At 42.4% G+C, this 16,352-nt stretch overlaps 1 protein-coding gene and 1 long non-coding RNA gene across 9 annotated transcripts in view; both read left to right on the forward strand.

The window, feature by feature from the left end:
* LOC136022075 (uncharacterized) overlaps positions 1–10,279 on the forward strand; it is a 27,423-nt gene extending 17,144 nt beyond the window's left edge. For 7 of the 8 annotated variants that reach the window (XR_010616001.1, XR_010615999.1, XR_010616003.1 and 4 more), the window contains 2 exons: positions 8,848–8,986; positions 9,200–10,279. This is a non-coding gene — a long non-coding RNA (uncharacterized LOC136022075). Of the gene's footprint in view, positions 1–3; positions 1,087–8,847; positions 8,987–9,199 lie in introns of those variants that run through there. The other variant, XR_010616007.1, reaches the window with a different exon arrangement.
* A 1,016-nt stretch (positions 10,280–11,295) lies between these two features.
* MED13 (mediator complex subunit 13) overlaps positions 11,296–16,352 on the forward strand; it is a 55,199-nt gene continuing 50,142 nt past the window's right edge. Inside the window, exons 1-2 of the mRNA XM_065694345.1 lie at positions 11,296–12,952; positions 14,898–15,132. Coding sequence (XP_065550417.1) covers positions 12,887–12,952; positions 14,898–15,132 — 301 coding nt within the window. The 5' untranslated portion in view covers positions 11,296–12,886. The remainder of the gene's footprint in view (positions 12,953–14,897; positions 15,133–16,352) is intronic.

Below are 16,352 nucleotides of genomic sequence, written 5' to 3' on the forward strand. Positions count from 1 at the left end.
TAGAGTCTTCTCAAGACTTAATGTTGAGGCTTTTTCTGAACTTACGGAGCCAGACTGGAAGCCGTCTGAACACATGGTCATTTATATTTGGATCACCTAAGTTAAGTAATAAACATTTTCTTAAATATCTTTAAATCTTTCCATCCCTCAGTAACACAACTTTCTTACTGCTGCCACCCAACACAGATTGGCTGGTCTTGCCCCTTTCCTTCTCTCTGTGCTTCTGCCCCATGTGCCATGGTTCTTTTGACACATCCAGGATTTCCCTGGTTTTGCCCATTGATGCCACAGCAACTGTTAGTTCTGTGTGGATAGGGTTGCCTTTGCATTTGTTAGTCTTTTTCATCTGCATGGAGAGGGTGCCAGATGTTATTCCTCCTGGTGTTTCTTCCTTTTTCTTTCTCTGTAGTTCACTCAGACCTTAATTTAGTTTGGCTTAAACAACCTTGTCTTTTACTTCAGCCTTGCACTCCTTATCCTGGACTCAATTTGGTTTTCTCTGTTGCCTGTGACACTTTCAAAATAGCAGGGGAATGTAGTTTAAATGGACTGAACTCTATTGCAATTTATAAAGCTGTTGTTGTAACTACCCAAGGACAAGTTAATAGATTATGCTGTTTGATTCCTCTGACTTCTTGGCACAGCTGTTTGGGGTATAAATCCTCACAGTGGTGAACATTTAGTTTCCAAATATTTAATGTGCTGTGCTAGGCAAAAAGCTTATAGGATGATGTTAAGGAAAAAAGAAAATCTAATGAGACACTAAAATTTATGTGCTTGCTCACTACATGGTGCAGTCTTGCAGGTGAGTCCAAAAGCAGGAAAATAGAGGCAGAATTGAATATCTGGGAGAAGGGAAGGGGTCTGTTAGTCTTGTAAAGAGTCTGGCTATTGTTCAAGGGAATCTCCTTTCTTACACTGAAATAAGGCATTGACAGCTGTCAGAAGGCATAGTATAGAGGATATATTTCCAGTACTTAATACTTTAGGAGGTGAAAGTTCAAAACCACAACATCTTCTGAGACTTAAATAGTCCTTGCCTTTGAGAATATGTAATAGCTGGGCAGTTTCTAGTATTGTTCAGTGCCATCCACAGTGATCTTGGTTTTCTGATCTAGCTCCCAAAAGAAGGAAAATATTAATTTTCAAATATATGAACAGTAGGCATCTCAGTACAACCTGAGGTTGTCTCCTATCAACGATATTGTCTTTATATTCTAGATTAATAAACACTTCAGCCTTAGAGTTTATTAGTCCAAAATATATTTATTACCTCATAAATTCAAACTCCCTCCAGTTATCATCTAATTAAACTGCAACACTGCATGCTATCTTTGGGGATGTATTAATAATGAAATTATCTTGTGAAACAGTAATTACATGCTTTGTGCATTCTTTTCCATACTTTTTTTTTTTCAATGTCTATGTGATGAGTGGGGCACACAGTACTCCATTGTTCTGAGCTCCTCCAAACTCTTGTACGTATCCAGGGATAAGCAGATTTATTTTTTTCCTCTTAGAAAAAGAGAAAAGTTTGTGCGTTTTTGTACTTGGGAAGGGGAAGGACCAGTATTGCTAGGCTAGGAACAGTTATGAAACATGATTGTGCAAGTAATTTTAGCTCATGTTTTCTCCTCACTCTTTTGAGTTTACTCGCAGGAATAGAAATTACTTGCAGGATCTTTTCTGTAAGGCAGTTCTTACTGCAGTTGCCAAAAGTGAAGATGACCACTTTATTTGCAGGAGAATATTCATTTATAGGCCTTCACTAGTGGCATAGAATTGAAAAAAAGGAAAATAGTCTTCAAGCCTTCCTGGGGAGAGAGATTTACTTGCAATTTTTTCAGTGGTGAGTGTACTTATGATGTTCTAATTTGTATATGTATTTGCTTTATGGGTGCTTGTACTTTATCAAGGTTGTCTTCCATCTTCTCCTAATACACTGGGTGATTGTGTATTGATAAGATGTCTTTGGCTCATTTTTTTTTTTTCTGACTTTCTACAGAATAAGGTATTCAGAATCTTGGCTAGCGTGCACTTGTCCAACAATGAAAGAGGCACAAGTGACAAAACGGTTTGCACATAACTTCCATGTATTTTTTAAGTAGTTTATCTCTGCAGTTCAAGTACATCTGTTGAGCAATAATCTGAGCATGTGATTCTTGTTGCCATGGGCTCCTGCTCTACCTGACAGAAGTGGGGTTTCATTCTCTGTTATACTTCCAGATGCTGTAATCCAGAGGCTTGTGTTTTCAGCATCCATATGGCGGAACATATTATGTAGTTGATTTTTTTTATATATATAGACAGAAGATTTCATAATTGATAGGAGACAACCTCAGGTTGTGCTGAGATGCATACTGTTTATATATTTGAAAATTAATATTTTCCTTCTTTTGGGAGCTGGATCAGAAAGCCAAGATCATTGCGGATGGTACTGAACAATACTGGAAACTGTCCATATCAGCATGGCAGATAATATGTCTGCCATGTCATCTTGTCATTTGTACGGCCTTTTGGTTGTTTCACTGCAATTACTGTGGCTATGCAGGTGTTAGCATTTAGAGGAAGGACACTTTCTATCAGTTTCTTCACTGAATCTTTCTGGCACAAGAGGTGTTTTGCCTTGTCCCTAGTTTTCTATCTACAAGTTCTACAAGTGCTGCAGCCGTATTGAAAAGTTATACCTTTGTGAAATGTGCGAATACTCGGATTATATCCAGTACTCAACAAACATCAATCAACCTTCCAGAAAGTTCTTTATTTAAAGAAGACCTTTTTTGACTAGGTGTGTTAGAACTCTTGATATGTGGATAAATAGAACCATTTTATACTGGTCAGATCATAGACTTCTGTAGGTATTTTATATTTTTATATTAAGTAGTGATCATTCACTTCATACAAAGGGTTTTGATTCAGCTTATGGCTAGAACTCCACTCCTACACTGCACATGCAACTTAATGCTTTACTTGCGTTTTGCATTCATTCTGGTGAAGCTTTTCAAGTCTTCTGTGTTTGTACTCTTCTATTTCACTGTAGAGTCCCACAAGACTTCTGCAAACATAAAGGCCTCCTCTGCTGCCCCACTAAATTGTCCATTGATATCTAATTTGCAAACTTTAAAATGAGACACCATTCTAATGTTGGATTTTTTTTCCCTGATGTGAATAAGTTCAATACAGAGTACTTGCAGAGATGTATGTTGTCAAGCAGTTGTATCAGGTGAAACCTGTTGGGTTTCTATTTCTCTTTTTCTCACCCCCCCACCCCCTGTATTTTGCAGTAATTGTTTTGAGCCTGTAAATTCTCAGTTTATGGAAAACATTATGGCTGAAGGTATAAAGAAGACAACATTAAGGATTTTGCCCACTTATGGCAATTACTCTGAAGACAAACGTGACTCAGAAGACAAATGTTATGAGCTATCTGTAAGTTCTGGTCCACAGAACAGATAAGGAGCCAGGGATACTTCTGAACTTACACTGAGAATAAATTTCATTTGCAATGGTTGAGCTCATTGTCTGCTGCTCTTTCTAAAGATGAAGTAAGGAATTAAATGCTCATATATTCTATATATAACAGCTGACATGTTTTATGCATTCCTGCGTTTGCCTAAAAAGTCATGGATAATCAACTTAATTTGATGTGCAAAATATAATGCACGGATGAATTCTCATACATATCACTCGCCATCTCTGTGCTGTTGTGAGAGGCAAAAACTTCCAGAAAAGAAACAGCAATGAAAATCTTCCTGATAATTTTCTCATCGGTTTTTCTCCAAGGACATACCTGTAGGTGGGTTCTCCAGTGTTTGTTTTTTACCCACCCTGAATGGCTGTCCTGTATGTGTCAATTATTTTCTTGTGGTTTGTCTTCCCCTACTAGAAATCAAACCTACCGTATCACTTCAGATGTTTAGTCCCGATAATCTGAACTAGGAAACGCTGATACATTTCCCTTTTAGACTTTTTAATAATTTAAATGTATGTTTAAAATATTTTTTTAATCCCCATGTTATTGCTGTTGTGAAGCAGAACAGGCAGGAACCAGTAGCAGAGACAGATGTGACTGTAACAGAGGTTAGCATTTTATAAGTAATACCCTGGGTGTAATGAGACTTATGGTCTTAATTAACTTTTCAAATGTTTTTAACACAACTGAAGTAAATAAGTTTAAAATCTAATGTACTTGCCCTGACCCTATCAGTTTACTTTTTGCCTTGCTTATTTTGGATGACAAAGCCCCAGACTGTTCTTATTTTTAGAGAATTTCTCACAGAAGAGAGTATATATAGTTCTAGCAAAAAGAGAAATTTGTATGGGCAAAAAGGATGAGGGATAATCCTGATGAGGTGGAGGTGTGCGGAAAATCAGTCTGTGAGGTTTGATTTAGTTCTATATTAGTCTGTTCCTGTCTTGGAAATCCTTACCTTTGCCAGAATATCCACCAGCATTAGGTAGACTGACAATTGGTCATAGGATTTCATATCCTTTTGGTTGTTGTGTGTAGTTGGTGTATCCTTTTGCTGGAAAAAAAACAGCTGGGTGTTTTCTGTCATAATGTGACCAATCCACCTCTGTTGTTGTCATTTTAATTGCTGTGGTTGTTTTTTTAAGTCCTCTACAGAAGGTCTTTGTAGTGACAAGCGAACAGTTTACGCTTCATAAGCAAACATAAAGAATGCTGCTGCTAATTGGAGAGGGTGTAATGCAGTTATGATTCCATCAACATTTAAGTTACAGTGTTAAAGGACATGGTTTTACTTGTGTTTATGTTGCACATAAAATTTTACTCAGGGTGAATTTGGTGGGGAAGATTTTATAACAGGAAAGACTAATTCCAGGATTAGGGGGAAGGGAGGGAGAGAGAGAAGTTTAATTTTTCTAGCCCGCATATACAGTATTAAAAATCAGCATTTTATTACTCTTTCTGTTTATTATAACTGTTAATTGCTGGCTTGTGGAATAACTTGTCAATGAAAATGGAAGGACTGTCACAGCCTCAGAAAAGCTCACTTTTCCCCTCCCTGAATAACTGTAGCCACAGTGTTTCATGTTGAAGAGGACTCTTCCAAAGTCACCAGTTTCCCAAAGGAGGTTGTTAGTCAGTAATTTAGTCTTTTGGGTTTTTTTCCTAGATATTCTGCATGTTGTATCTGCAGACCTCCCATCTTCTAGAAGCCTGAAGAACCTTGTTTTCAACCTTCCTTTTTTTTCCTAAATTACATCTCCACGGAATACTTTACTGTGGATTAATAGTTTTACAGTTATATAGAATTATAGAATAGTTAGGGTTGGAAAGGACCTTTAAGATCATACAGTTCCAACCCCCCTGCCATGGGCAGGGACACTTCACACCAAACCACATCATCCAACGCTGTCCACCCTGGTCATGAGCACTGCCAGGGGCGGAGCATTCACAACTTCCTTAGGCAACAGGCCCAAGATAATTTCTTCTTCATGCTTTGCTTTTGTTTGTCTGGGGTTTTGTGGGTTTTTTGTGAGTTTTTTTTGTGGATTTGTTTGTTTGGGTTTTGTTCTTGTTTTATTTTTTTTCTACTTGCATCTCTCAGGTGACAAAATGTGTGGAACCTCATTTTGAATAGTCTTGAGAGGGCTAAATGTGCTTCCTTTTCCAGTTCGCTTGCTAGCTTGTTGGGTTTTAAACGATACAATTTTTTAGCATCTAAACAGGAAACCACAGCTATTTACACGAGAAGAATCAGGGACATGACAGGGCTTCCCCCCCAAACACTCTCATGTAATTGCTGAAGACATTCCAAGCCACTCTAACGGAGTGTACTGTCTGCCATTCATTATGCTCTGCTTGGAAGACCATCTGTTGCACTTCAAACATGTAAAGGTCTGCTATCATTTTTTGCACCAAACAAATCAGTTTCTTTGTCTGTAGCTCTTCAATGTGGACTAAAGGTAGTTTCAATTGCAAAGTGCAGAATATTCTATTTTGTTACACTATAATAGAAAGGCATTAATCTCAGATTTTGGAAATCAAACATACTGATTAAACTAATTTCAGTGCTTTTCAATAATTTCAATTTATTTGACAACAAATTGTTAACACCACAAAATCTGAAATATATTTTCTCTTAACTCAGCCAGAAGCACATTGTAAGATTTTTTTGCTTCTGGTGAATGAACCATTCCACTGTAGTGGTATCCAGATTTAATAGATACTGACATCTGAATTAAATTACCTTATTTTAACTGAATTCTTTATCTTATTTTTATCTGAAACTAGTAACTCAAAGAAACTTTCAGGGGTAAAGATAGAGTCAGCAGCTGGAAATGCTAGAACCTTTCTCATGATAAGCATATGTCCTTTACGAGGATGTAATACTTGGTTTTACAGTCTTTTTTTACATGAGTTAACCAGGATCCCATCCATGAGTAAAAGGTATTAAACAATGATTTTTGTTTTTTTCCTGCTGCAGATTTAAAGAGTATGTATGGTCATTAATCTCAGATTGGAGAAAATAAGCATTCTGTTTTCCCAGCAGCAAAGTTCTGTTCAGAGATTTCCAACCACAGAAATACATAACAATTTCTGTCTGATCAGGGAGTAGTCCTATCTTTTCTCTCTCTCTTCTCCATACTGCATAGCAGCTAATGTTCTGGTCAGAAGTAATAATATGTTAGATCTTGAATGTCAGTAGCCCCCAAGATTCTGACAAGACTATTCATGTGCATTCATATGTCTTAACCAAAGCTGACACTAAAGAGAGCAAGAATTCTTGTATTCCTCTTTTTATTGCCCTGCATCAAACTCACATCTTCTCTTGGAGACCTCTGCTAAAAATTATGTATTCGCCATTTGAAAAAAGCATTCTTGTAAAATCTAAACAAAGCAGCTGAAGATCGATATGGCACAGAGCAGAGGCTCCTGTGGAAACTCCCGGTGCAAATCTAAACTATGTTTTACACCACAATTATGGACACCTTACAAAGGCTGCAAGATAAATACTAATGGGAAATAAGTGGTCCCCCAATCTCGTCTCCCATGGGGGCTTTGCTGTTGTCATTTTTAATTACAAAGTAAGTGGTCTTCTAATTTCTTGAAACTATATGGAATGTCCTCATAGGAATGCTTGGATTCCAGTAACTTGAACTCATTGTTTTCTGAGAAACACACAATGTGTAAATATACTGCTGTACCTTTTATTCTGGATGTATTTCCATACGCACTTGCAGTATGGAGTACAGTACACGTGTGGTTAACTTTGCAGTGATCTGATTGTATTGTTAAAGTCTGATAGACCTTTCTCTATAGCTGTGATATTCTAAATCTTCTTTTTAAAATTGTTTGGTAGCAATGAGCAATGCTGACTAGGTGGCTCTGGGCATCTAGCCATTTTTAGGTAGTGTAATTTGTTAAAAATTATCTTTCTTTCCACCCAAATCCCCTTGAAACCATTTGGAGAAGAGAACTGTTGAACAGTTGCCAATAATAAGTCCTGCTGAGACCTCTGTATCCTCCTGACAGAACTGTCGGTGCCAACTGGAGACTGACTGGCATGGGTTTGAACTCTCTACTACTTGATATATTTGCTTCACATGGACCAATTACAATAATTACCACCTCTGTAGCTGGAGTTTAAGCATTCAGTCTGCACTTCCTACCTCAGGTTGTTGGCAATATGTTCAGTCCTGTAATCTCGATTTTCTTTGAACTAATTAAGTAGAAAATAAAGACTTTGGAAAATGAGGAGAGTCTGAATGGAAATCAAAGGCTAAATAATGTCACTGTTTTTCATGTTGCTATTGCTCTTCAGCTGCGTTTCTTTCATTTTAGTCTTTACTTCTAAAAGGTAGCATCTTCTTTTAAGTTTGTCCACAGAGATTTCCTGGGAGATGCTGGAGTCCATTGACTTTTTATACGCAATAGTGGAGTATCTTTTAGCGTGAAAAGAACAAGCGTTATGAAGTCCTGCTTCTTGTTTTGATGTTTTTCAAAACATAATTGTTCCTTTCCAGATATACACTTTTGACTAAAGGGGGAAATCATCCATACATCCCTTATTACTTTTGGCTAGATGTTTCAATGCAACTGTGGGAGAGAGTACAATAAAACACAGGATGAGTAACGTTAACTGCCCAGTTCCTAAGGATTCTGTTTAATTTGATGCAATGGGGATCATCTCACCCCTGCCCCCACTACTGCTGTCCTTCCAAGAGACCAGTTAATTTTTAAATTGGATCAGTAGCTTTTTTTTTTAAACCGGTAAAGTTTATATTACAGAAGGGTGACCGTGAGATTGAGCACAAACTCATTGACTGTATCTTTCCTGATATGAAGGCATTGTGCAGAGTATATACTAAAATTCATATTAAAATTTCTCCATGAGGTTCCCTCTAGGGAAAGGAAGAGAGAAGGAAAAGGCTACATGTGACAGATGCTAATTATGCAGCTTAATGCACTTCTGGAACTTGCAGAGATGAGAACTACAGAAGAACCTATCTAAAAAATAGAAAGCACGTTTTCAAGAGCATTTTTTCCACCTTTTTTTATCTGCCTCCTCCCCACTTTTAAGGAGGCTTTATTTCCCAAGTAGCATGTACAATTTGCTAAGGGCAGCAAGTTATGTATCAGGTCCGAAATTTGCCAAGCATGGATACTATTGTATACAAAGTGAAAGGGAATGACTTAAAAATCTCTAGTTGATGTGTTGGTTTTCTTTACTCTTTTGTCAATTTTTTATTCTTTATCCCATATTTATGTTTACAGGAAAAATTATGTTCTGCACTTGTCTGTGCTGGGATCCTATATAAGTATTTATGATGACTAATATTTAAGTACTAATGAAACGGATCTCAAACTGTATTTTACAGATAAGTAAACTGAGACACAGAAGCCAGGTTCCTCCAAGCTGTGAAGTGAATCGATGCCAACCCCAGCGTTAGACACTAGATTAATCCTTTCTTCCAGGAGTTGAGCTGTGCGGTTTCAGGCCAAAGAAATGGATTCTCAGTGAGTGAAGATTTGGTGTCATCCTGAAATCAATGGGGAAATGCAAGGGTACATTTGCTGTGCATCAAGCCCACCCTGAGTTGTTGCATGGGATTTCTGCTCCCTCTCCCAACTCACAATTTTACTAAAGGATAATTTTTCCTCTTAGAGGGAAAACCATACCAGCTCTTGTGCACTAATGCCAAATGCTGCTTTCTTTTATTTCCTTTGAAGCACTGGATTTCTTCTTCAGGATGTGGTGTGACTTAATGTCATCTCCCTGCTCAGCAAGGTAACCGCTCTAGAGACCAAAGCAGTGTGCTGAAACTTGGGAGGGCCTTGGTGTGCCCCTCTACACCCCTGGCAGCATGGGGCGAATTCTCCTCGCTCCGCAGTCCTCGTCTGCAGTCGCCACAGAGAAAACCATCTGTTCCACTTGGAAAGGGGTTGGGTTCCACACGCCCTCCCCCCCGCATCCCGGCTCCAGCCCCAGCTGCCGTGTTTCGATGAGCACTGAGGGGATGAGTCTCCTGCGTTAAAAATACTCTGGTTCTATTTGGATAAAAAGAAGAATCTTCCTTGCCTACACTGCCACACAAAAATAGTCTTAGTGTGAGTAAATCTTCAAAGTTCCTCTTGGTGAAAATATCTAGCCTTGCTTTTTTTTCTTTAACTTCTCATATAAATTTATTTATAGAATGCCCTTCTTTCCTCCTACTCTACTGCAGAAGGTTGCCACTCGTCTCGTTCATGAGTCCTGAAATAAGTTGCAGGGCCTTTGAAACATCATCATGTTGCATAGTTGTGATGCAATGTGCTGCTGTTGCATGAATGTATCATATTTTAATGTGAATGTCATGTTAGCTGGGACATTCATGTCTACCTTTAGGCATTTTACACTGGTTTGTATTTTCACTTTAACTTTGCAGTCAAAAAATTCTGTATGTAATAGCTTAAAATTTCACATTCTACATAGAAAAATAGTATGTAATGAGAAGATTAGCAAGATGCGAATACTTCCAAATATTGCTTAAAAATAGCTTTTGCTGTCACTATAGCATCTTAATTCTGAATAATTTCAAAGTCCTTCTGCAAATCTCTGCATAGTAACAAAGAAACCACCCACTTCATTCTCATAAACTGTACCCTATGTATCTGTGCATGAAAAAAAAAAAGGAATTTTGGAGTACAGTTCTGCTCCAACACATACAATGTCAGTGGGGCTAGTGAAAGCATCAACGTTTGTGTTAAATATTAGTGCAAGCTTTCCAGACACTTGCTTATCTTTAATTAAAAAAGGCTCTGAGAACTGTAGGATGGAGTTTTGCTCCATAGATCCCCTCTGCCAAGGGGTGAAGTTTGCAGTGGGGGTGCCAGGGTGAGTGCTTTACCGATGGGGAGATGGGACAGGCTCTGCCCCGACTCTGACCGGCCGACGTGGAGGCACGGGAAACATGCCCAGGGACGATGCTCAATTCGGGGGTCGACGGGGCCCACCGGCCCGGGGCCTGGCGGGGAGGCAGGACTCGAACCCGCGGCCCCAGCGCTGCTGCGCACAAGCCTGCGCCGCAGGTCGCTGCGCCGTTACTCGATGCGGCCGCTAGATGGCGGCCTCCCAACGAGCAACGCGCGCGGTTACCAGGCGCGGAGGGCGCGCCTGGCGGGCGCGCGGCGTCACTGCACCCTCCTTCCCCCAGCAGCGACGGCGGCCATCGCTGTGCAGCCCCACGTGACGGCGCGTCCGCCAATGAGAGCGCGGCAGGGGGGCCCCGACTCTCGTCCCTGTGGCCGCCATTAAAGAAAAAGGGTCTCGGAATTAAACGGCAGAAGAATCCCCCCTCCCCTCCCCGCGCCGCGACATGGGGCAGACGCGCTGAGGGGGAGCTGGCTGGCCAGGATGCCGCGGCCGGGCAGCCGCCGACAGAGGCACCGCTGAGGGGAAGCGAGGAGGAGGAGACCCGCCGGCGGGGGCTTCGGGGCACCGACTCCGCCAGCAGCAGCAGCAGCAGCAGCAACGGCCGCCGCGTCCCTGTGTCTCGGCACACGGCGGGGCCGGGAATTGTGGGGTTCTGACCCCTTCCCCCGCGGCCCTTCCGGCTGAGGAGAGCCCCGGGCTCGGCCGCCGCCTCCCCGCCCTCACGAGAAGACCTCGGGGAGGGGGCCCTCCGCCCACTGCCCCCGCGGGGCCGCCGCAGCGGGGCGGCGCGGAGCCTGCCCGCAGCAGCCGCCGGCTCGACGGGCTCCCGGAGCCCCCTCACCTGAGGAGAGACGGGGCCGCCGCCCCGACGGGGGGTTCTCGGGGCTCGCTCCTCTTCCCCCCCCCCGCGGAAGACAACGCTCCGCTTGAGGACTGTCGTTTTATATTTTTATTCCCCCCTCCCCCCTTTCTTTGCCGGTTTTGTTTTTTAAAGGAAAAACATTAATTTTTTGTAAGGGACCAGCCCAGCTGCCAGGCCGGTCCCTCCCCGCCTCGCCTCCCCCCACCCGCTCGCAGGGGTCTTGCGGGGTTGGGCGCTGTGGAGGGGGCCCTCCCTGCCCCGGAACCCCCCTTCCTCCGGCGCTCGGCGAGAACTTGGCGGGGTCCGGGCTCCCCTGAAGAGACCCACCCAGCCCGGTGGACTTCGTGGGGCTCCGTCGGCCCCGGAGGACAGCTGGGGGGTGGGGGGGGGCGAGCTTCCCTGAAGACACTCTGAGCTTTACCCCTGCCTTCTCCTCCGAAGAGACTGGGCATCGGCCTCCGGGAGACTCCTCCATCCTTCCCCGAAGAGACTTCGAGGGTCACCCGCAATTTCCTCCTTCCACCCCTCTCCCCCTTCTTCCATTCCCCACGGAAAGATTTTTTTTACCCAGCAGAGGATATTTTGGTTTCGCCCTCTCTGCGAGGAGTGTTTCGTTTTGGGGAGGGGGGGTTTCCACGGGGGAATTTAATCCCCCGCTGGGCTGCTAAGGAGACTTTTTGCGGCCTTTCTCTCTCAAGGAACACCTTCCCCCCTTCCCTGCCCCCGCAGATGTGCTTTTGGGGTACACCCCAGGACATTTTTCGTGTCCTGCTTTTATGAATTCTCCAGATTCGCCCTCTGGCATCTGAAGTTTGGTTTTATGATCTTAAATTTTAATTTATTTGGAATATTTTTGGAGCAGGGGAGAAGAATCTGACCCCCCCACACCCTGTTGCCCTCGGACTCCGAAGAGACGAGCCTGGATTTTTCTCTCCCACAGCCAATCCTTCCCAGTCATTCCACAATTTGCCCCTTTCTCGTCTGATGACTAAAGAAACAGGAGGAAGAGGAGGGAGGTTTCTGGATTAATTACCCCCACTGGATTATTTATTTTGTTCCCTACTACTCTTGCTTGGCATCCGAGAAGAGAGGAAGGAGGGATGTCAACTGATTTTTACCCCTAGCCCCCCTGGATTAATTACCCCGGTTTTATTCTCTTGTTGGATCAATTACCCCTTCACCTTACCTCCTCTCCCTCTCCTCCTTATGCGAATGAGAAGACAAGAGGAACAGGGAGGATTTTGATCTTAATCTCCCGTCGTTGGATTACTTACCACCTCCCTCTTTCTGTTCGCCCCTTCCACGGTGGTTTTGCCCCCCCTCGTTTGCTATCCATAAGAAGAGAAAACGTTCCGAGTTTCTCTTTAATTTTTTTTTAATTATTATTTTTTAAAATCTATTTTTTACCCCCATCTCCGGTACCACTCTCCTCCCGGGTTATTTATCCTGCCACTGTTTCGCGTGCCTGTGTGTCCCTATGTAAATCCCTTATTTAATTGTATTATTATTTGTGCGTGTGCAGAGTCCCCCCTCCCCCCTTTCCCTCTCGGTGTCTGTCTCCCTCTCTCTCCCTCTCTCTGTCTGTCTCTTTCTTTCTTGTCGGAGGCTGTGGGATAATGGCGTGTGGGTTGTGGCTGTGAGGATGAGTTCCTGCTTCGTGCCGAACGGGGCCAGCCTGGAGGATTGCCATTCCAACCTCTTCTGCCTGGTAAGTGCGGCCACCGGCACACACGCACGATAGACACGGGGTGGGAGAGAGAGGAGGTTTGGGGGAGGGGAGGAAGGGGTAGTGGAAGCAAAGCAGCCATTTTTAGCATAGCTTCTGTTGGATGAGTCCTCAGAGTAGGCCCTGCCTGGAGCCAGCCAACTCTCCCATGCCCCTCTGGTTCCCCCTCCATCGCTGTCTGTCTCGCCTTGCCCCTCCCTCCGGTTTCTTCCTGGAGAGTATCCTCCCTGCAACTCGCCTTTTCCCTTTCCTCGCCTGCAACTTTTCCTCCTTTCTCCCCATCTTCCTACCTCTGCTTCTGAACCAGCTGTTTCTCGCAGGAGGTAAGGAGATCTGAGCCTTCTCCTTTCACCCCCACGTCTCGGGGAACTTTCTCTTTCGTGTCCCCATTCGTGACATCCCAGAGAAATTGAGCCGAAACCTCAGTTCTTCCTTGCTTTCAAAGTGATCTCTTTTACCGCTTGTTGTTGTTCTGGAGGTTTGCTTTTGGTGATGCTCCCAGTGAAGCAGTAGTGTCTTATGTTTTGTTGTGCACCATTTTGTAGTCTTTTTTTTTTTTTTTTTTTTTTTTTTTAACCCAAGTACGAAATCATTCACACTGTTGATTTTGGTAGCCCCCAAAGTAAATTCGATGTAACTGGGCTGTGATGCAGTTTCTGGTGGCTGTGCTGAGCTGTTTCATCTGCTTTTTAATGCAAATTAGCTGATCTTAGCTGACTGCCTGGTATTTGTTACTCTGGAGGTTGTTATAAGTAAAAACCTGAGCCAAGCTGTGGTACTAATATTTTTGGGTGGAGGGGAACCTGGACAGCCTGAACATGTCTGCAGCCTGCACCAGGCCTGCGGCTCCATATTAGTAGTACATTTTTAAATCTTGGAGTCTTTCTGAAGTATCAGCTGTTAAGGCTACCTTTGGTATAAATCGCTTCTCCTCCTGAAGATAGGAAGGCTGCCATGTTAGGTTTAAATGTTGCAGCGATGTTTTTGTGTGCTGTCATACTGGGAAGAAAAAAATAGTGACTTCTTGGAACAAGGTAGGCTGGCATTTGCTCCCTTCACATAGAGAACCCGGGGGGGCCAGTGCCTCCCCTACATGCCTTAAGGTGACTGTCCTCATGTGAAAAAGCTTAGTGTAAAACTTAGTGAGGTATTGCATTGTAGATACACCAGGAATTGTCTATTTCACTTTACATACAGTAGTAACTCTCTTACTTTATAAAGTCAAATGAATTTTTGCCTAGAAGAGGATTTAGTGGATCATAATCAATGCAGACACAAGTCTGATATGTAATTTAATGGTAAAACTAGGATTTAAATTCATAAAATGTGGTGTGAGGAATGAAAGTGTGATAGCTTTTGGTAAAATAAGTGTACCTGTGTGAGATACAGGGAGTTTCTACAATGAAGAAACTTGTGCTATCTTCCGAAGTAGTAGATGACTGGAAGAACGTATGCTTGAGTTAGATTTACTTTATTATATAGATTCCTAGAGTAATCTTGGGTTGAAAAGCTGGTGTATGCATAAGTAAGCAAAAAGAAAGGCATTCTTTGCTAAGAGATGTGTTTAGTAGAGTGGACAGTTGCAGTCTGCAAATAAATGCGTTATTCACTTGTCTTCCACTTTTTTATATCAAGTCAGACTTTTCTCTATAATCTTAGTGCTGCTTTGCTTTAAACAGCTCTTGCTTTATTGCAGTTATTGAAGGAGCTTGATTATTTAGAGGGAGCCTGATTATTTAGAATTTTATCTTCTAAGGTACACAACAAGCATGGTTTCTGTTAAAAATTTTACTGTATTAATCCTTCCTTTTCCCTTCCACCTGCCTCTTCCTGTGCCACCATCATCATCATCTTGTCATAGCAGGATGTTTCTGTTGGGGGTGTACCTACCCCACTGTCTGACCAGTTGTTCTTTTCCTTCTCTTAGGCTGATCTAACTGGGATTAAATGGAAGCGATATGTATGGCAGGGTCCAACATCTGCCCCGATTCTCTTCCCGGTCACGGAAGAAGACCCTATTTTAAGCAGCTTCAGCCGCTGTCTGAAGGCGGATGTACTCAGTGTTTGGCGCCGAGACCAGAGACCGGGACGCAGGGAGCTGTGGATATTTTGGTGGGGTGATGACCCCAACTTTGCTGACCTTATTCATCATGATCTCTCAGGTAGGAGGAAATTAATACCTTCTTTTGGTTAGTGAAAGGATGCTTTTACTCAGTGCTGTCTTCTGCCACCCCTTAGATAATCTGTTGCCAGCCCTTCGGAAATCTGTACGCATTGGACTGTTGTCTATAGATAAGATAAATTTATTGCTGCAATTGACACCAGATTATTATGGCAGCACAGTGGTCCAGCAGCTTTTGTCTGTGTTTAGGTCATCTTGGACTGCTAGATTTTAAAGAAACAATTTTTTTTCTCCACTTTGTTCTTCTGAAAACAAGCCTATGATTTTTGGCAGCTTCTTCACAAGAAAGCTGTGCCTGTGATTCACAAGTGATGTCTTAAACATGTTTTGATAAGATTCCTTTTGTTGGGCAATTAGAACTTTCAAATTCAAATAGTGAAACCCCATTTTATTATGTAATAAGAATGGTAGAGATCTGGGCAACTTTTGAACCTATGGAGTTGTTTTGATTGGAAGTCAAATCATCAGTGAGAAGCCCTCAAAAGACAGCATCTGGAACTAACTAGCTGTTTCCAGGTGTAGGAATCTCTCTACACCTCATATTTTTATTTCTCTCCCTGCCTTTCCCACTGCTCTGAACTTGTACCTGCTTTCAGACTTAAACTTTTGAAAGACTGACAATATTTATATTTCTCAGTAACGTTGTACTTCAAAACTGGCACCTTGTTTTGAAAATGTTTACTTGGTAAACTCAGTTCCCAAGGTAGACAGCTTTCCAGTTAGTAGGTGGCTTCCCAGTTGCTTATCGGTAAGATGACAAAGTTAGGTTTTCAAACTGTGTAAGTCTAGTGGTGAGACTGTGCTAATTCTAGGGGAAAACAAAAAAGTCGTTTCACTCTGCTTTCCTTTCAAATAATGTACAGTGTTCAGATTACTGAAGTGTAAAATGAGACCAAGGTTTGGTGACCTGGTAACCAGAAATTGTTAATGCCGTCTGTGTTTGTGGATAAGCCGAAGAACAAATACGAGTTTCAAGTGCCGCCAAGGAAGTTGACTTGGAGTAGTTTTATGTTGTGTGGAATTGTCTGTCAAAAATAATGAAAAACAATTGACTCACTAAAATGATGTTTATTTCTTTGGATAATTGACTTCAAAAGATTGGGATGTTGCTTGTATTCCTGTCTGTCCTGGTATTACAACTTTGCGTCTTAAATGGCACTTCTACTGTACGTTGCTTGATATTTTGGTGCATTTAAGGCT

The sequence above is a fragment of the Lathamus discolor genome, chromosome 14, assembly GCF_037157495.1.
Source record: "Lathamus discolor isolate bLatDis1 chromosome 14, bLatDis1.hap1, whole genome shotgun sequence".
Lineage (NCBI taxonomy): Eukaryota > Metazoa > Chordata > Aves > Psittaciformes > Psittacidae > Lathamus > Lathamus discolor.